This window comes from Austrofundulus limnaeus, unplaced genomic scaffold, assembly GCF_001266775.1.
Source record: "Austrofundulus limnaeus strain Quisiro unplaced genomic scaffold, Austrofundulus_limnaeus-1.0 Scaffold148, whole genome shotgun sequence".
NCBI classification, from domain to species: Eukaryota; Metazoa; Chordata; class Actinopteri; order Cyprinodontiformes; family Rivulidae; genus Austrofundulus; species Austrofundulus limnaeus.
In genome coordinates, this window is record NW_013952550.1 from 571,790 (window position 1) to 593,816 (window position 22,027).

Genomic DNA, 22,027 nt, shown 5'->3' on the forward strand with positions numbered 1-22,027 from the left:
TACACACACAATGATATAGCATTACTTCTTTAGCTAAGAACGTTAGCTCGGGAAATAAACACTATGTATAAATATATATAAATATGTGACCTTAGTTCATATATTGCTAACGCTATTTTGAATATGTATACAGTATATGTATTAGCTCAGGTGCTAACATGAAAGCTAATAGGCTAAGCTAATGCTTTCTTGCCATGAAGCAGCTCTGTTGTCCTCCATTATTATTTTCTGCTTCCGACTGAGTCACTTCTTCACTCTCCTCTCTGTCGAGGCACTTAGGTTTAATTTAAATRGGTTGATTGTCAGATATCGTCCAAAATGAACCTTCAGGATGGATAGAGCTCTCGACTGGTGGAAAGCCTAGTAAACCTGGTATGCTTTGCAGAGTACATAAATGTTGCTGTACGTGTGAMAATATATTAAAATTTATAAAAACGAAAAAGCCTACAGTATTTTTATAGTCTTTGTTTTACACTTGATGTAAATGTTTATCGAATAATGCCTGTTAAAACAGGTTGGGGATACCTTTAAGGTGAATTATTGCTCCTATTTAGCAAAGTCATTTAAGACACTATAAACCTTTTAATTACTGTTTTAGATGAACATTTATTTTTCTATTTAAAAAAAACACCAGCGTTCTCTGTGCTATCTGAACAAACCAATCCTACCCACATAATTTCCATTCAGAATTAGTGTTACCTAACACAATACTGTCCATTCTCTGTTACTAATGTATTTGCACGTTGAAAGCATGTTGCAGTTAGCCTTCAAATGCTGCAGCAGAACAAACACAACCTGTTCCTCTGCAGATATTTTATCTTGGAGGGCAAAGACAGCATGGGGGGGGGAAAAAAACAAAATAATAACATAATGACAGACAGCATAATGGAACAGGAGGGCTTCATTTTTTTTAACCATTACCAGATCCAGTGGAGGTCATTTTTTCCATTTAATGGAGGTGTTATTTGGATTCTGCCACACAGACCACTTCCCATTTATTGACTGTTTCCAGAATTGTGAGGAAGGGGAACCAAATTGGATGAAGAGCTTCTGTTAGAAAAATGGTGTCATTTTAACCATCTGCTGAGGTGATATGTTTCTCTGGCCCGAACAAAAACGGATGGGGATACTTGAGGTGGAAATTATGGCATATGTGTAGCAGAACATAATGCTGCTGCATTACCGGACAAAATCCCAGGATAAAGTATATTTATGCTCCCACACACATTTTATCATAAAATTTCACAATATTTTCAAAACAGACAAATAACGCAGGGCTTATCTGGTATTCTTAATGAATTTTGTTTTTAAAGCTCTTACTACTATGGCACCATAGGAAATATTGTGTCGGAAAATGGTGACAAGGCCAAAACATTGATTAAAATATTAAAAACAACTCTTTCGCTCTGTGTTTGGATAAGCTTACAATTTAGGTTCATATTCAGCTTTTCCAGACACACGATAATGATGACATTTTTCAATTATTTTATCCTCCGTCTCATCAATATTTCCACAAATCCCATAATACATAATAACTCAACTGCTTAAATGAATGGCTGAATTAATTTTGATATGAATTTGATATGAATATATACCACACTACCTTGTTTATACTATACATCGTCTCATCGTCTTATTTTGGACATCCTGCAATCCTCATTAAGTTAAATGAGGCATTTTTTTCTACTGTTCTATTAGATTATTTAAAGGTAACAATGTGTTACTTGCTATAATATGTCTATATTATTCTACGTAGATAATTCTGTGACACTTTAGAACACAAGCCGTGTGTTTACAATAATTTTCCCCAAAACACAATCATTTKACATCGCTGGTACGATACTTCAACATTTCCCATGTGGCAGCACTTTTTCATATTCCCATCAGCCGATACAAAATTAGGCAAAGGTTGAAAAGACAAGAGCTGTTATAGAGTAATTCATTTCTTAAGAATAATAAAAAAAAGTCAAGTTCTTTAAACACAATATTTATTGTTTTTAAACCAGTTCTATATTTAAAACCCAACATGGCTGGCCTGTGCATAAACAAGTTTGTAAACAGGTWATTTATCAGCAGTTTCATCAGTTTGTATTTATTAAATGTGCTGCACTTTGCAATCTTTATCAGTAAAACTGTTACAGTGTTTGAATGCATAACACCTCTTTATTAGCTTGTGTTGCTAATCGTAGTTAGTCTAGTTGCTGAGGTCAGTGATCACAAGCAAGAAATTAAGACATAATTTTCTAACCTGAGTTCTTATTTCCAAGTTAAGTTGAACTCATCATTACAACTGTCTTGAAATCAGTCAGCCTAATGTTGGACTTTTCTTTGGATTTCATTGCAATTAATGATTTTGCCTTTTTTATGTGATATTCTCTTTTTACTTGCTTTGATACTTTGTTTTATAATTTCTTCCTGTTTTGATAATTTTACATGGTTGATGATTCATGTTTTATTTTTTTATGCTTTTATTATACTATACTTTATTTGTAGAGCCAAATGTGCTCTCTAAATACAGCGTATTTAAATTGATAACTGTTATTTAGGCTGGCAGTAACGGATACCAGTTTTCTGACCATACTTGCAGCAAATACAATACTTTCCAAATGGATCAGCAGTCTGTTTAGCAGTTTGGCTTGTTTTTGTATTAGTCTAAAGCACATCATCAYCCAAAACAAACAGCTTTTAGGCTGCAGTTGCTTGAACAGTAGGGTTTTCCAAAACATATGTCCTTCAAAGACAAAAAAACAAAAAAAAAAACAAAAAAAAGCTTTTCACGTAGACACCAGACTGTTTCATTTYGATGGTGTCAGTGTGCCTCTGAACACTGGGTTTGTGACAGAAGGGAGGAGAAGGGAAGACTGTAGATAACATACCCTGCCAACCTCCACCAGCTTCGTGATCATGACGATGCTGAAGCAGTTTTCCTGCCACACCATCCTCCAAAAATCATACAGAGTCTCCTGCTTGGGTCCTGGAGGGAAGAGGGAAAGAAATAACAGAAAAAGAGGCGAAACACGCTGCATCAAAGCCCGCCTTCTCAAGAAGCGACTTTTTGCTGTCATGAAATCTTGTATAATTGTGACCCAAGTGTTCCTTCTCAGATGACAGGGTTCTGATCTCTGAAGATTGCGCCTTGGACAAAGTTATTGGGGATTCCAGGAAGGCAGAACGGGAGGAGGTGGTGGTGGGGGAACAACAGTGGCTGATGATGAAAGTCTGGGGGACCACCAGTCACTCACTGTCATCTGAGAGGGGGAGACATTTAGGAAGCAAGACACAGCTTGAAAACTGGCAGAAAAAATATCGAGCGAGACAAAAAAGCGCAGCTGACATCCTTCCTCTCTCCTCCTGCAAGTTTCATCTGCTTCTCTGAGTGGAACAGGAGGGGAAGAGGGGTGCTGGTGCAAGATAAGCAGATCCTCGCCGTCTCTGCAGCGGAAGGCTATAGAAACCAATTCTCCTCAGGGTAGAYGAACTAGCAGGGGAAACTTAACATTTGCTCACTAATCAGAGCCCAGCTGCCTGTTTGAGGGGAGAGAGACTGAGAAGCCATCAATCTGCTCAACAATTCATCTAATCTCTATTATTTAGTTTGTGACAAAACAAGCTCGGGCTTTATTGACACACCATCAGCTCTGGATGCGGCTGCTTCTGGCGGAGGCCTTGTTTGCATGTGCTCACTGGTCAGATCATCTTCAAATGATTAAGACATGACAAAAAAAAAGAAAAACCAAAGAGCTCTGCTTCCCTAAATCCATACAGACACACACTAAAGCCTGGCGGGGATACTCACCCTGAGTGGCGATGAAGTGGTTGGATCGATGGTAGCCCTGGAAAAAAGAAAAAGAAAAAAAAAAGAGGAACGACATGCTGAGTAAGCCATCTGAGCCTCTGGCACAGCTGTAAGGGAGGGCGTCTCTCTCTGCGTCCCCCTTTTTTCCTAATCCCCTACCACCACCCCCCACCCCCACCCCAGCTCCCCCACTGAACCCGACTGCAACTGCGAAGCATGTTTATCATTTCCCACTATTGCACCTGATGAGTCCAGATGTCTTTGCCCTCAGTGAGAACACGGAGTTTGAAACATGAGGGCAACTGTAACGCAGAGACATCTTTGAAATAAATAAATAAATCTAAACATAAAAACTTTGTCGGGGGGGAAGCTGAGTGAACAATGTCTGAATCCCCGAGGCAATTTAATAAAGATATGACAACTAAAAGCTCAAACTTTTTTAATTTCAGCCGTCTAATCTACAGAAACATCTCTCTCCGAGCGCTATCTCGTGAAATAACAAATCAATTTCCACTGAAGGTTCAAATGTGCGCTATAGCTGAAGTGATAAATTAACAGACCAAAAACTGCATTTATATGTACGACTTCCCTCTTTTGCACAGATTTCACATAAATGCGTGAAACGAGCATAAACTGCCTTCAAGAGCAAAATTAATTATGAGGAGCAAAGTAGTTTGAAAAGCCGTTATATCAAAAGACGCGGCGGCTTTTGATATAGATGATAGATGTTTTCACACAGTGAGAATGGGGTGAATGTGAATGAACAGTGACACGTCACCTCTACGGCCTTGAGGTGAGCAAACAAAGACAAAAAAAACACACCAGGGACTTTGAATTACACAACACTTTTTGGATGAGCAAACTGTTCAAAGAAAGTCCTGCTTTAAAAATATATATATATATATATACTCAAAAAGCCCAGTTAACCTTTGTGATTCTTTGAAAATGTCACCTTGGAAAGCTCACTTTCGCTRGGGTTTAGTGTTGGTTAAGAGGAGCAGCTTGAAGCATAATTGACACTGTAATTACGTGACTTTTCCTGACTCTGCGGAGGGAAGAGAGCAGGTCGAAATGATCTGAATAAACTCCCCGAGCCAAACAACTCTCATCAAATCAGTCCGATGCTGTGATCCATAATGTAGATAACAGCGTTTATCTTTGTGCACTTCCCTTTTATGACAAGTCCCGTCTATGTTGCTAATGAGCTGCTGAGCTGAACTGCATCCAGTCAGAAAGAAACACGGACGTTTGAAATGGAGATGGATGACCATTGCTGTGAGGCCTGCTATCCACAATTCCTCAGGCCCTGACCAAACTCTGTCATCGTGAATCCTACCACTCCTCTTCTTCTTGAGACGGTTGCCATAGCAACTAAACTTGCTGATTCTTGGCCACTTACAAAAAAAAAAAAAAAAACTAACAAAAACAGCAAGGTTGTCTCTATCCAGAYAGAGAATCATCTCCTTGTGTTCTCTTAAAAGGAGACATATTATGCTTTTAAATCCTTCCTTTTCATATTTAAATCATTCAGCTGGGGTCTACAGAAAGTGGAACAATAAGGCTGAATTCCTCCCTGATTCACCTMTTTTCTGAGGTGTGCCTCAGATCAACTCGTTTTGAGGCTGTCTCTTTAAATGCAGAATGTCAATGGATGTCACCAATGGAAGACTTGTCCATCCAGCCTTTCATGTTGGATCCAGAGTCTGACCCAGAGGAGGATGAAGGCGATGAAGTTGTAGATGATTAGTCCAGATCTTATTTGGCATTTCCATCACAAAGACTGATGTAAYAGTTCAGAAAACGTCATAGAAAARTAGATAAAACTGAACGGGTTGAAAAACATGACCCAAACCGAATATGAAGATATCTACGCAGCACCAACTGTTCTGTGCTCCTAAATGAAATGCAGTTAACGACTAAAAAAAGTGGATTTTGCATGATATGTCTCCTTTCAATTCATTTACTGAGAACTTTATTTAGTTATTTGGTTAAAACGCTCAGCTGAAACGCCCCTAACTTTGGACACTTGTGGATAGAGGACAGTGGAAAGAGAGGAGGGGACAGAGCAAAAATAAAGCAATGGCAAGCAGAAGAATGAGCAGTGAAGTACTTACTTCCCTGTTAATCCGAATCTACAGGGTCCGAGGTCGAGGAAGTGGGATGGGGAGTAGAAAAAGAAGACATATAGGCTAGTTAATGAAAGAAGCTTTAGGAGTTACAGACAGGTGGGAGGCCTTAGTGTATACAGACGGTGTTACATATGCTTCCCTGTCCTTTAATCCATGTTATTTTATGTTACTAATGAGACTTTCCTAATAAAATAATGGCAAATAAATATTTAGGTAATAAAATATGCTACTGACACTGCCATGACTGTCTCCTAAACCAAGGCCTTGTCACACTATAACATCTCAGACAACTTCTACCAACTTCTTAAAAAAATCTATGACTAAGTTAATCATATAATTGATCCAGTCAATAGTATAACAGTATGTATGCATCCGGGGCCGGCCTGTGGCATGGGCAGTATAGGCAAATGCTAAAGGCACTATCCATCTAGGGGATGCCACAAGTAACTTTTACCTTGTTATCTGAGTTTAGTTGATTTCATCTGTAGAATAATCGCTGATTACTCAAGTTTATGAAGGTAACTTTTTATGTGGGTTTCTCAGCTGTTTGTTACCATATGAGGTGTTATATGTTKCAGAGRATGTTTCATGATAAAAGTWYCATATGATGCAGTYGAGACCAACTACTGGTGTTCAGTGTGAACATAGAAAACAAAATAAGGATAATAAAAGTTTCAGTTATGATCTAAGTTCAGGTTAAAGTTTGGTTTTCAGTGTTCATAAAACTTTGATTTTATGTTGTTTTATTAATCCYAAGAATTGAGTAAAATGCTCTTCAAATGGCTGGAAAATGTATAGTTTTGACTAGATCTTACCAGGAGGAATTACCTTGTATTATGAACTATTTTAAAATGGACAACCTTGTTTCAAAAGATAATACCAAATATAAAATAATTTAACTTGGTATGTGAATGTCTGTAAATTGGAAATGAGGTTTAAAAATTGCATAAGGAGCACCATCTAAAATCTTGCCTATGGCACCAAACCGGGTAGGGCCAGCCTCGTCTACGTCTAAAAGAGGATTCCAGTTGTTGTTGTTTTTTTTTTTATTCCCTTTTCATCATCAAAAACATTATAGTGTGACAGGGCCTCTACTTCCATTTAAGATTTGCCTGAGAAGCTGTGTTTTGTCCACGTGTTCCTTTCTAAATTAGAAGTGCTCACAACACACTCTGCAGTCTCATTTGCAGCCAGAATATATGATGTGATCTGTATTAGCTGCAATGGAATAACAAATAAGAATTATGTGAGAGCAAAAATACCTTCATTTGTCGTTGCCAGGCTCAGATTTTACTACACTGTAAGTGAAGATGTCCTGCTGGGTAATCTTGTGGGATGTAAGTGGTTACAGGGGAGTTGTTGAAAGCGTAAATATTAGTGAGAACAGAGCTACATATGGAAGATTGGAACAGTATAACAATGTTAAAGTATAAAAAGTAGCCTTATGCTCTACACAACCTACATGACTAATGAAAATGTAGTTAGATTTTAGTAAATTAATAAAACTCTCTTTAAGGCTTCAAGGTAATCGTTAGTCCTCAACAGATATGTTTTTCCAGCTATTTTCTCATTCCTGAAATGTTCTCGTGTGCTTTCGTGCCACACTAGCACTAAGCTACTACCACAAATATCATGTCTAAGCTAGGTTTTGTTGTATGATCTTGTCACAGTCACAGCCTAGGCAAGAGGCCAGGATGGCTAGTCCTGCTTCAGGTTCTCATTGTCCGACCTATGTGGTGTGGATGGGCTCCACTTCATTGATACACTGTTGTCACCAAACTTCCACTCAGGACCCCACTGTCTCCACAATGATTAGCCAAATACAACCTTGCTATAGTGGTTCTGTGAATGCTCAAAACCAAAATGGACCAATTTTTCTCCATCCCACTGTGGTATTATTGCGCTCCTGAAGACCTCACCAAGACCCTGCCAACTCCATCCACATTTTGGTACTTTAAAACTATTTATTTTACTAGTTTCACAAACTACCTCTAGCTTATTTTGGTATAATTAGCTAATGCAGAGTTGGTAGTTAACATTAAGACTAAGCTGAACAGGTCTGGACACCAGACTTCAATGAACTACTTGCAAAAAAAACAACAACGCTATTTAAAGAAGATAAATTTGCTGTACAATGTGTGGGGTGATTTCATTGGTTTAAACTCAATCTTCTTGTCAAGTTATTTTGACTTTCTTCCATCTCCTTTCTCTGCCCTTCTACTTTCAGATTTTTTGGAGGTCRTTTTCTCTGTAACTCTATGTTTTGCACTTTTTTTTTTACCAAGAGGAAGGGATATTCAAACTCTTTGATGAGCACAATAAAGCATTCTGACATGTGAAAAAGGGTTACAAGTATCACTAATAAAGAAACTCACAAATTTAAAATGTTTCAAATTTTGTTAAGTATATTGTTGGGCAACAAAAATCCTTACAATGTTTTACTTTACTTATTCTCGTGTATTATTTTTGATAGATTATTCAATCTTCAATAACAATAAATTTATTAGTTGTACATTGAAATGTTTTGCAATCTTTATAACTATAAAGCTATAAACTAATAAAATTTGGTTTTAAATTTATATAAACCTTAGGAAAATTTTTTTTTTAGCTGTTTATGCTTCTGGTTTGATCTCTTATTAGGAATGTTTGTGACTTCAACTTCACTTTGTGACCTTTTATTTTATAAATTGTGCCTCTCTCCCTTTTATATTATACTGCTGATCTAGACCACAAGAAATGTAAGAATCTCAACATTTTTGTAGGCATTGTGTCCATGATGGTGCCACTTTTTGAAGCAACAATCTGAGGCTGTAAGCTGTTGCAGTTCTTRCCATTTTTGGACACTTAGTGCAATTACATGGTGCTTGAGCCACTAAATATCAGGGAAATTAGTTCCTGAATTGAGAAAAAAATGAATACTTCACATTTCAGGATTTTTTTTTCTTTTAATTTAAAAACTCCTGGTCTTATTGTATGAAGTCAGCTGGATACAACAGTCTTGCTGACAATTTATCTTTGTGATTACAAGCTGTTTAATGCCTCATGTGATTAAGAAGTGGAAAATTGAAACTTCATTATTTCAAGAAGGCTAAAACCAAAGGAAATTGAAATGGAGGTTGGATTCTCTAACTAATAATTGGGGACAAACTGAACCACAACATTTTCCCTTCTTTCCAACAGCTTTGTGTCTTCTGTGAAGTTGGTAAATCAAGAATTAAATTAGCTATTTTAGGAAATAACAGTTTTGGTAATATAGTCTTGTCAATACACACATTTACAACAGTTACTTTTGATTCCCTCAAACTCAGGTTTCCATAACTTTTTCTTCACATTTTTAATGAATACAATTATGAAAAAGTTTTATTTCCTACTTACAAATAATGACAAACACTAAAAAAACAACAACAACCTAGAGTATTCTTAAAACGACTGTAAAAATGACAGATCTCCACTTATTCAATATATTTTTGTTCAAGTATCAAACTTTAATAACCCCCCATGTAGCTATAAAATAAAGGGTTTAATTTTTGTCACGCTGTATGAATGGGAGGGAGTTTGGAAAACTGGAAACACATGAAATGAATGGAGCACACGGAAGCAAACCATATATCAACACAACTTTTTTTTTGCTCAACGCACCAGGCAGGCAATTTTTATTCCAGTGTGTGGCCATCTATTTTTCTCCCAGTAGCCGTAAACTTCTCTTGTACGCCCGTGCTCCAACTGACACTGACTAAAGACGGGCTCTGCACAGCTCCCTACTGGGCCATAAAAAGATTTCTAGAAGTTTCTCTTTTGTTAAATACATACTTGAAGGGATTCTCGCCTCAGTAAATAAATGTATGAGAGAACAAGGACTTTCAACAGCTTTTCCTCCGCAGCATTTAAAATTCTGATTAGATTGGAATGAAAGATAGATTTTTTAAAAAATAATCTATTAATAGCTCATCATTGAAAATCTCAATTAATTTACATGAGGCAAAGTGTTTGGGTGTGATTCTGAAATGGAGCAGCAGTGGCAGAAAGCAACAGGAAGGCTGTTATCAGAGGGCTTCATTACTTATAAATGGAGAAAAATTTAGCCCAAGAAGCAAAAATAGTTGTTAATCATGGATTGTGTGCCAAAAATCTTGGGTAGATTAATTTATGACCAAGTTACTTCTATTGTTTTCCAGAACTGTGGAAAGGGTTTAAATTGACAGTACTTTTTGTACTTTAATTCTAAATAGGCAGGGACACTTTGGTCCTTTTTAAATTTATTTTCTGTCCAGTTTTTCAAAATTTGATCACAACAGAATGTTTTTACGTTAGTACTAAAATAGTAACTAAACAGGCAGGGCTAAAGAACTGCTTTGTATAATAAATACCTCTAGGTGATAGATCAGAAAGTCATAGATTTAGATGGTCATGTACTGCCCTCTATAAAAAGTATTTGATCTGTTGTTCATGTTAGACACTTATTAACATTAATCTCACCTAACGTCCTTGGTTTAATGATGATAACTTACTTTTATGGGTTCAATTAMCTTAAAACACATTTTCATTCACTGAAAAAATAGAATAGTTGATCCAAAATCAATGAATTGCTTCGAATGGTGAAAAGCAAGTCAGTTAAATTGATCCAAGTTCATTGGACACATTGACTGGACTTCTTTGAATCAATTAGTTCCTTTCACATAAATTCAAATCGCTCTGATTGAAATTGATGGAAAGTCAACTTAAAGTTCTAGGTTGTTCCAAATCAGAAAACTAAACTCACCACTTACATTATAATACAGCTTAAATCATTTTAAATGTGCGTTTCAGCACATTAGCATATTTTAGCAACAAATTAATGACAAGTTTCCAGTTAATAACTCGATGGACTCATCTTGTTGGTGTCAAAACACTGTCTTATTTTTTATATAAATTTGTATTTATTTATTTATTTATTTATTTATTTATTTATTTTTGTAGCTTCAGCTAAAGAAAGTAGAAGTAACAGGCTGCAGGTAACAAAGTGGTTACAGGCTCTTGGCTAAGTTGTCTGTTATCAGTCAACACAAGTCTGAGTTATCCCTTGAGTTTAGGGGCCCTGTCAATGACTGAGTGTTTTAAAGGTCAGAGGTAAGTGGCTCAACAGCAAAACAAACAAGGAAAACCCATTTCTCTGAAAAATTGTCAGGTATGGGACTGAAAAAGCAGCCAAAGTCTCTCGGGAAGCCTGAAGATCTATTGAGTTTAAAAGTCCRGCTGCTTAGAGGGAAAACATACAACACTGAGAAATGACTTTTGCATTAAAGCTGATTAAAACCACAACATGAGAGCTGTGTGTGTCCACATGTGTATAAACTGTATAAACTGTATAACTGTGTGCTCATCTACAGCTGACAGACACCACAGTGACAAAACACAAAGCAGCAAAAAATATAAAGCACTAGACTACTCTCAATAACAAAAAAAAAATCAATATTTACCGTATTTATTCGTGTATGATACAATCTCATGTATGATACAACCCCCCCGAGCTTAAAAAGCATTAGAATGTAATCCTCAAACTACCTCCAATTTMATACAGACTTCAAGATTTTTCAGCCTTTACAGTCTTTATACATATCAGTAAAATGATCATTGGACTGTTCATTTTATTTTAACAACATATGTACTAAAATGTGTTTTGACAACAAATATACATCAGCTGTAGCAGCATCATATGAATTCTGGCATTTTACACATAGTCCACCAGGATGAGCCAACACAAAAGTCAGAGACTTCACTGAGATTTGGGCCATCTTCAAGTGGAAAAGCAGATTACTTCCTACTCGCAAGCGCCCCCTCTGGTGGGGAAACGTTTTTTTCAGGGATACAAACTTTTCCAGAACACCGGTAGATGGCAGCCATTACAGACGAACATGTGTTTGTTGTTGTTCCAGGAGCAGCTCAGTCACATGATAATGTCATTAGTTCGTTATCATTACTAAGCTGCAGGAATACTTTTCCCMCCTTTTTCTTCACATCATGTCGCCTGCCTGGATCTGTCATTGTCTCGCTCTGAAGCACAGAGGAGTGTCAGAGGTAAGCTCGTTCCAGCTGCTTTTTATGACGCGGTCTCATTGCAAGCATTTTGTGAATGAAGCCGATATTTCAGTTAAAATACACAAGTAAAAATATTTATCTGAGTACTACCCCCCAAATTTATGGATGATTTTATGGATTTAATATTACGTATCATACTTGAATAAATATGGTAAATCCTTATAAGAAAAATACGTTGCAAATAAGCAAAAAATTAGGTAATCAGTATCAGAGAGCTTCTCCTCTCTGTCTGAAAAGAGGAAAAACTTTTATCTAAACTCTGGTGAAATAGCATTTTGTCTATAATATGTTCTGCTGTACCTGACTGGCTACATTTCAGTGTGTTGGGTTGGGGGTCATCAGCACCGACACCAACACTGTAGTGGCTGCTGAGTGGTGTTTTCCCTCTAATGCCTGCACCTCTGTGCCCCAAAACACTAATAGAGACCCCCACAATGACTAAACCCTTACAGCAGCGAAGTCTTTAATGCCCTCTCATTGTGTGGAGCTCTCCGAAAACACGCCACCACTGCTCATTCTCTACAAAGAAATGAAAGAGAGGAAAAACACTCTGTGGTGTCAAGCATTTCAATGATACAATTTAGCCCAAAAGGAGGAATCTACGTGAAAAAAAAAAATGAAACGGGTAGGAAGCAATTTTCTTTAAATGAGAAGAAATAATATCAGCCCCTTTTATTTTTTTCCCCAAACAGATGCTTCATAATCTTTTCGACAGAGATGGGATCTTCCAACGTCTTATCAACTGCAGGCAGAAGTGGGAGTACAACAGCCCGCCTCGACATCTCGCAGAGTGTCACATTTACTTTACAGTATTCCCCATGAGAAGCGTGGAGAATAAATCTAGCGAGATAAAGAAGTCGCATCAGATCTTTTGGCTTCCCTTGACAGAACTCAAATAAATAGYAACAACAAAGGACTGTGACAGGAAAAAATAAACTAAACAAACTACAGGTATCTATTTCAAGCTGTAAATTTGTTTTACTGTCTTTTTATATACTCAATTAAAAGCTTTCGTTAGAAACTTTTATGAATGAAAACAAGCATGAATGAGACACATTAGCGACACGTTTTATATGACCGATGTTATCATGGCGCCAGACATGTGACAGGATCATCTCCTTCCTGTTTTTTTTTTCCCAGAGAGTGAATAACATCAGCGATGTCTATTTAATTTGGGTGGATTTGCACTGTAGCGTCTTACAGAAAGGCTCATCTCCTTTACGGGCATTAAATGCATTTATTCCTGTCAATTTTAATAAAAATGATAGCAGAGGTATTCAGGGTCAGGGATCTGGTGCAGCACCTAACAGCGATGGCATCTGGCAAAACACTTGTGGGGAGAGGTGTSTGTGATTGGATGAAAGCTTCCAGGTGAAAGTGGGGCAGCAGACTTAGAGAGGAATGAGAGAGTGAGAGAGAGATGGACTGTGGCTTTGCAGGCTGTGAGAGCTGGAGACTGGGCAGATTTGCATTTCATACAAAGCGGAGGCAGGAAAACAGGATTAGACTTACATCAATGTAGTTAGCGTTAATGTAGTCTGAGTTAGGATCGCCCAGCAGAGGATGGAGCTTCACTCTGTGACGGTCATCTGAGGCAGATACAAAGGAAAATCAAAAAAACAAAGAAAAATATTTGTCATTTTCACTGTTTTTCTTCAAGCGTGGGTTTCACATTTCCATGATTACTTACATCCCAGCAAGGTGTCGTGCCTCCCTTTGGTTTTGTCCTTCTTTTTGGTGCAGTCCCAGCCATCAAAGAAGCTCTGCAGAGATGGAAAGCGACACTAGTTGCAGATTTCAGGAACACAGTCTCTGTGTGTGCACAGTTCTAATACGTTAAATAAACAAAATCAGTTTCAGCACATTTGTTTCGGTTGAAAATGAAAAAGACTTGTGTTTCATGGTGAGAATTTATAAAGAGCCATCAGTGGAATTTTCCATAAATAAATCAAGAGTTACTGCATTCTTTAGAGACTTTTACTGCTTTAAGCATAAAAGAGGATTTAAGGAAAACACTACAATACAGTATAATGTAGCCTTTGTTTCTTCTAAGCTCTCTGATTTTCACAGCATATCCTCTCTGCCTTTGCTGCTGTTTTTCAGCCAAATCAGGTGTTGCCTCCAATCAAAGAACTTATAGTTTACCATCACCACCATACAGCAGTTTGCATAAAAAATGCTCCAAGCGTAGAAGTTGATTACGACTGACCCAGAAAGGTTGATTAAAACTTAAACTCTGCTTTAGTTTCAAACACAAACATCACACAATATGTTGAAAAAAGCAAAGTGGACAAAAGTCGTTTTTCCTGAGGATTTTGTGGGGTTGAAATGGCATCGAAACATCTGAAACATCCACAGACACACTGTACAGGCTAAAACAGCCGTATTTCCTCTATACGTYTAGTTGTTTACTGAAAATGTGTTTAAATCTTAAACTCATCTACAATTAGCTGAGATTAGCGAGAATAAACAAGCGCTTGAGATGGAAGTCAGTTTCTCTACTTCTGAGGCCATGGTCCTTGACCAGAAGAGGGTGAAATGAGTTGAGGTGGTTTAGGCATCTGATTAGGACGCATCATGGACGCCTCCCTTTAGAGATGTTACGGGCATGTCTCACTGGTAGGAGGCCCAGGGGAAGGCCCAGGACTTGCTGGAGGGATTATGTTCCCTCTCTGGCCTGGGAACATCTCAGGGTCCCTTAGGACGAATTGGAAAGGGTTGTTGGAGAGAGGGATAACKGGGTTTCTCTCCTGGACCTGTTATATCTGCAACTCAACCAATAAGTAGCAGAAGATGAATGAATTGATTTATCTTGTTTCATGTTATCATCTGCTGATAGATTATGGTCTTTTTAAACCACATTTACCCCTTATTTCAGCCCTGAACTGAACAAAGTCATTAAGTTTTTTCCCCCCTAACAAGTATATATGAATAATAAATAGTGTGAATCTAAACTGTTTATATGATGAATCAACCATTATTTAGTGTTAAATTCCCAGTCTAGACTGGTTGTGTGTTTCAGTGATTTGATCAAATAAAAAAGCTTCAGTTATATAAGTTTAAAGGTTTAAAAAAAAGCTACATGTAGACTGAACATAGAAATTGTGCCTTTTTCTCAGCAGATGGGTGTGACACTAAAGCAAAGAAATAAAGAAAAGGATCTGCCAAACTGCAAGCATGCATATCTTCTCAAGAAGGGCCACAAGTGACTCTGAACCAAATCATATCAGCAATCAGCCACTTAAAATTGGCTGGCAAAAGCCCCCCAAAAGCCTACAATACATTCATATGTGTCTACCTTTTGAGGTTTTCTACCTATGGAGGAATTTTCTAAAAATTCTGCCCAAGTTTGAAGGGGGGCGCAAAGGATTACAAAGCAGTTCCCTCCACAGACAGCCAAGAACCAGTCAAATCCTGCCTAGGATTACATCCTCCTCCTCACATTTCCTCCTCTTTCACGCCGTCRCTCCATGGCGGTTTCTTTCTGAATCCCTAATTCTCATTCCCCCTCCTCCCCTCGTGGCTCTTCATTGCTTCCTTCCCCCTGTCCACCTTCTTCCCTCTTATTTTTCTTGCCTTCCGTACATTTTTGACACGAGATTTCTGAGCTCTGGTTTTTTGTCTCTCCCACCTTTCCTATGCAGTTCTCAGGAGAGAGGAGAGAAGCGGTGATGGGGGAGAAAAGCAGGTAGAGGAATAGAAGAAACGAATGGCAGTTCACTGAAAAGAAGAGTGGGGACTCTGGGGAAAGCTTCATTAAACGCTTTGACTGTAGAAAATCAGTGAGGTGGGTTGGTTTGATAACACAAAATGAGTCAAATTAGTGACTGAATTATTCATCGTTTATTTTTGATTTTTACCATCCAGTTCTACTCACATTTATAGTCTCATTCAGAGTTTTTGAATTGACTTTCTGTCCTTAATGACTCTTTAACCCCTGGAAAATCAAACAGAATATTCCAGAATTTAAAAAATGCAGAAAAAATTATTCTGACAGCGGCAACTACAAATGTTGCATCAGATGTTTTTAGTTTAAAAGGACTCAGTCTGTGGCCTCTGCCGCGACGTAGCTGTGAATTAGTGTTTCGAACGAGTCCATCGCTCTTCCAAACCTCACCCTCTTGGAGTGATGTGAAGGCAGTTCTCCAGCGAAACTCTGCTGTTCTTCCATCGTAAGTTTCAGCAGTGGGAATATGACAGCAGCTGCCACACATACCATCTTTACAGCCCACAGTAAATTCTTGATCAATGTTTTTTACAGAAAGCAGGTATTCCTCGGGGAAATAAAAACTTATGCCTGTGAGAGGTAGGGGGCGGGGTGTAATACAATAGCCCTCATCATTTTCCTTTATAATAGCGAGAGACAATCCATCAAAACACATACTCTTAGCACAGAGAGGGAGAAAAAAAACCTCAAAGAGGTGTGTATTGATTTTTTCGAGTGGAGTGTGTTTTGGCCAAAAGGGACAATTTAATGAGTCTACAAGCAGAGTTTCAGAGGGGGGGACACCATGTACCAAAGACAAAAGACGTTTTCTCTTTTTCATGAATGCTATAGGCTGAGTGGGGGCAACAGAGAGGGACTTCTCTCTTGGGTATAAACTCAACTTGTTGCCACCATTGTTTCACTTGGGGAGAGGCATTGAGAGATCCGGGTGTGTCCATTGTGTTACTCAAATTATCCAGCTACAGATAGTAATGACTGCAACAACACGGGCAGAAAAAAGGAAATCTGTCTGCGCTTTATGGTTCAATCAAGAGATAAACTCGGAAGGTGCACAAAGAGAGCCGAACAAAAAGGTTGTACTAGACAGAGTGTGAAGTTGGTTGCGCATTTCAGGACGGACGACAATGACCTGGGTGTTATATTTAATCAATACCCCATTTGGCTTATGCAGTTTAGATTTTACAAGTGGTTCAATTGATACTGTAATGAGGTATTTCTTTTCCTGTTAACATGTCTTAGAGGAAAAGAAAAAACAGGATGAATTTATCTGATATGCAGTCAGAGTCTGATTACTTTCATGTGTCCCAAAGAGCTCACTTGGCCCAACATAAATATCAGCAGAATACTTTTAACAGATTCTGGGCAAGAATGTAGCCAAACAAGGTATTGGATAAACCAACAAYATTTTGTAGCAGTAGTGCCATCAAGTGGGGACTGGGGTGGGGGTGGTGGGGAGGGCTTGCCCGCTATAAATTTGCTGGTCATCCACCCCAACAACTCACAACAAGTAGGATAATGACCCTGCTAGTCTCAATTTTTAGTAGCATGCATGTCGACTTGTACGGGTTGTCTGTAAATTACACAGATMCCCACCCACACCCCTAATTGTGCTGGTATGCAGATGCATACCTTCACAAGGTTAAAAAAAATCCGATTCTAATTTATTATACATCTCCCCACCTGCCACACTGCAGTAGCTGAAACTCAGACTGCATCTTGGACTGTTCCTTTCAGGGAGTATGAAGACAGTGTGGGAAGTGTTGCGACTGATCCGTAGCCCCATCTTTATATCCTTATTCCATGCGAGGGTAATAAGGATTCTTGGTGAACATTACGGATTTTTGAAGATCAGTGTGCAGGTAAATGTCCAAAGGGGTTGACATACATGTAATATAATTTTAAAATATAAAATAATTTTGTCACTAAACTGTCATCATGGTATTGAGATTAGTCTTGTGCAAACCAAGGCCATGGTAGCTGGCAAACAGGAGCTAGTCACAGTAGACATCAAGGACACAGAWCTCAAACAAGTTAGAGAATTTCCTTACTTAAGAGTCTTTGTTTACATTAAAGAGCAACTAATTAAAAAAGGTCAGGACAAGGATAGCCAAAGCTGTCATCCCCCTAGCAAGACTCAAGGAGTCTTAGGACAGATCAGTATTGGTGGCTACCAAAGTTAGACTCCTACATTCACTAGTCAGTCCTTCTCCATGCTGCAGAAACCTGGACTCTGAACTCTGAGCTAGAGCAAAGAATAGTTACATAAAAGAATATGTCCATTTGAAATGACCCTACATCTAACACCTGTTTCCTCCTACACTACAAATACTGAGGTCCAGCGTAGTACTCACTGAAGATCATGACTCCTTCCTAACACATATCAAGAAGTTGAAGTGCTTTGCCTATGTAGTGAGGGATAAGGAAACGCTGTCAAACGTGATACTCAAAGAAAAAGCTGAAGCACCCCTTATAGGGGCGGCCCCACGTCCATGAGAAAATTACACCCGTGACTGGACCGGGCTTCCTTTCCCTGCCTTCACTCATTTTGCTGAAGATCAGCAAAGGTGAAGGTTGTTGGTGGATGACTACCCCCAGGGCACTGGAACTAGGGGACTGACAATGATGATTTCAGAAGATATCTGTCTGACTCTCACATTGCTTTATCTTTAAAATAACCTATAAATGACAACAGGCAAGTAACATTTCTGTTTTGGCTTTTGGTTTTGGTTAAAGGAGTCCAGTTTTTCTCAAACTGAGTATGAGTAGTTAATCGCCAATACCATGTACCAGTATAGAATACACTGTTGTTACTGATTTAGAACTTAAACTTTACACAATGACYTTAAAAACACATTTTTTAAACAAGGTGTCTCTCCTTTAAATATGGAACTGAGAAACATTTTATTTAAAATRTAAACTGTAACACATTCAACTGGGAATCAAATGTGATATCAATACCGGTATCAGTACTGAGTATTGGGGCATTTTAAACGAGTATGATTACTTGAGAAAAAGCTGGAATAGGGCCAAATACTGATACCAGTATTGTTATCAGGACACCACTAGTTTTGGTGAACCACCCCAAGATTTTCAGTGGTCACTTCTGGCCACCCCATCAAAAAAACTAATTTAAAGGTGCTCTTGCTAGAAAGAAAGTAAAATGCATTTTTTTTCAATATAAAAAATCTAAGACACCATAAAAATATTCACGTTTTCCTAGTGAGTTGCAGTTTTAGAAACATGATTCATTTAAAAATGTTATTGAATTTAGCATAAATCCTGGACTTTGCTGGTAATGCTCAACAAAACAAGAGAATCAATGTCCCGACCAGTTTTAGGGAAGAGATAAAGCTGGGTAAAACYCACTTTCATTTCCATAGTTTTACATCATTCTTATTGAGCTTATTTCTGTTTATCCTGCACACATCAAACATTTCCACCCTTAACAGTTCTGAGACCAGAAACTGTGTAGTTCTCCCCAAAAAAACTCATCTCATACTACACTCAATAAAACAATTCTTAGGATTTAAARAAATTCTGCAAGACGGTCAGACTGTACTATACTTACTGCTACCTCAATCCTTTTTCATCAGTTTCTGACAGTCTTCAAAACCGACCCGCTTCACACAAGAAACTATTGATCAGACTGTGGATTCTTATAGCACCCCTCCCTGTTGGATCATCATTACAACAGAGTTTCTCATTCTGTCTTGCTGTTGAAATGTTATGAGAAGTGCTCTGCCCCAAACATTGTTCCTATGTTACTACATGTTCTAATTTTTAATACCTATTTGAGACATTAAACGTGCTCAGTGACAATCAAGGACAACATGACTCTTTGTACCAATATGTGTATTCCCACTGAACAAAAAGTTCTAACCTATGTTGACGATTCTATTGCACGTACATTGCACCACATATTACAAAGAGAATTAAAGACTAACTGTGCGAGTGAGAAGAAGAAACTRCTTTTAACGGATTAAGGGGAAAGTGAGCTGAGAGCTTTATTTTCGCCACACTTTTCTCTCTGCACCTTTTCATCATCCTTCAATCTTCCCAGACTGTCCCTTTGTCTCGTCGCTGCAATCTGTTAGCGGCAGACAGAGGCAGAGGCGTTTAACCTCATCAAGCTCCCCGTCACAACAAAGGTCTCCTCTAGGCTCAAATGAGGACKATCTATTAATCTGAATAGCGGCAGTGTCATTCAGATGTCTTTTTGGCCTTGGTAATTAATTTGCTGGGTGGAGAGGATAGTGCATGGATGTTAGCAGACCTACAGTATGCACAGGARAGGATGAGCTGCTGCTGCTGAGATCTCGCGAGAATTTGTGCRTAAGTAATGGTGGAAAACAGGTAAACATAATTCTCTCAGGTAAAACATAATATCCATACATAAAATTAATTCATCTTAAGCATTATTAACCTTCCATTTTAACAAACAAACTGGACGAAGAATCCTTGGAGAGTCTATAGAGTTTTTTGTTGACAAGAGCTTTTAAARAATCGTTATGGGCAAACCGAAGCTAACATTTGCAGCTAGCTCAACGGCTAACACCCCGCTAGTGAAACGCAACCATTCTGAGGGCTCTGACAACACTACATCTCCAGTTAATACAAGCTTCACAGATATCCTGGAGTCTATTGAGCAGAAGCTAACTAGCTTGGATGGCCGACACACCCTTGTGGAGGTTCTCCACAAGGAATTCCACCTTCTAAGGGAGTCTCTAGAGTTTAGCCAAAAACAGGTAACTTCGCTTGAAAAAGAAAATAACCAGCTGAGGGAGTCGGTTAAAGAACTCACCGAGGAGATGACACAGCTATCCGGAGAGCAAAAAAGGATGAGAGAGTCCATCCTGGACATGCAGGCCCGGAGTATGCGGGACAACTTCGTCTTTTCGGGGATACCAAAGCAAGCGGAGGAGGACCAAGAGGAATTGGTCCATGACTTCATTGAGAAAAAGCTGAACCTTCCACGAGATAAAGTGAACAAGATCAAGTTTGACTGAATTTGAGCATTATAAACAAAAAGAGCAAGATAAGAGCCGAGGCAGGGAGCTGTGCGGTACGAACTTCAGCATAAATGATCAATTTCCAAAACAGATTCTGGATAGAAGACGCGTTCTGTTTCCGATCAGGAAAAAAAAACATCACCGAAGGCAGAAGGGCTGTTATATCTGTAGATAAGCTTTTCATTAACGGTCAGCTGTTTAGAGACTCGGGTATAACTCCATGGCTTTATTAAGAACATCAGCAAGGTTAGTGATATTTTCTTTATTTACCAATTAAAATTAAATGTTAAGCACAGCTCGATTGGTGGGTGCACAACTGGTGGAGAACGGTGCTACTGCACTTTTTGTGGTGGGGGCGGGGGTTCTTCTTTCTTTTTCTTTCTTCATTTGTTTATTATCACATCACTTTCTTCTTTTATGGTTTTTCTTATTTTGATACAAAACTATTTCCACACTGACACACATACTCATGCTCAATTATTTCCCATACATTCAAATACTTCATAAAGAATATGCTTCACATTTCGTCACAGCACCTACATCTTTTTTTCTATATTACTACTGTCAAGATTTTACATAGTCAACAATCAGTGATAATGATTTTCCCTGGGTCCTTTTATTTCTATGATAAAGAATGAGGTTTTGCTTTATTTTCACATGCACACGGATGGCCACTTAAGATTTGTCACTTGGAATGTGAATGGGGCCGGTAACAAACAGAAAAAATATAGAATTTTTAACCAGCTTGAAAGATTAAAGGCAGATGTTGTATTACTACAAGAAATTCATAAATTAAATTAAACTGTGGATGATCTTAAATCTCCTGAGTTCCCTAACATATTCTCAGCCTGTTATAATTCAAGACAAAGAGGGGTAGCAATATTAATACATGAAAATATCAACTTCACAGTAATAGATACAGTTATTGACCTGAAGGGTAGATATATAATATTAAAATTGTCTTTATTTAGCCAAAAATACTGTATTGCAAGCATATGTGGTCCAAATGTGGATGATGCCTCATTTTTTCATGATTTCTGTTCTATCAAATCACCTGGATTGCTGGATTTCTTGGAGGCGATTTCAACTTTGGTCTAAATAACAACACTGACAGGATGAATATGGCTGGAGCTCAGCGATGTTGCAATCCACAAACATAGTTAAACAATATATGAGTGCTTATGGACTTTGCGATGCATGGTGTGCTCTTCACCCTGACAACAAAGAATATACGTTCTTCTCACATGTTCATCACTCTTATTCTCGCCTGGACTATTTTTTAGTCAGCAGT

The 22,027-nt window shown here is 38.2% G+C and overlaps 1 protein-coding gene across 4 annotated transcripts in view; it reads right to left on the reverse strand.

Moving 5' to 3' along the window:
* The window catches only part of ptprub (protein tyrosine phosphatase receptor type Ub), a 311,934-nt gene that overhangs the window by 25,909 nt on the left and 263,998 nt on the right, over positions 1–22,027 (reverse strand). For 2 of the 4 annotated variants that reach the window (XM_014016595.1, XM_014016593.1), the window contains 5 exons: positions 13,691–13,763; positions 13,513–13,589; positions 5,911–5,928; positions 3,797–3,833; positions 2,877–2,974 (listed from right to left, as the gene is read on the reverse strand). In XM_014016595.1, the coding sequence (XP_013872049.1) occupies positions 2,877–2,974; positions 3,797–3,833; positions 5,911–5,928; positions 13,513–13,589; positions 13,691–13,763 (303 nt within the window). The remainder of the gene's footprint in view (positions 1–2,876; positions 2,975–3,796; positions 3,834–5,910; positions 5,929–13,512; positions 13,590–13,690; positions 13,764–22,027) is intronic. The other 2 variants (XM_014016596.1, XM_014016594.1) reach the window with 1 other exon arrangement.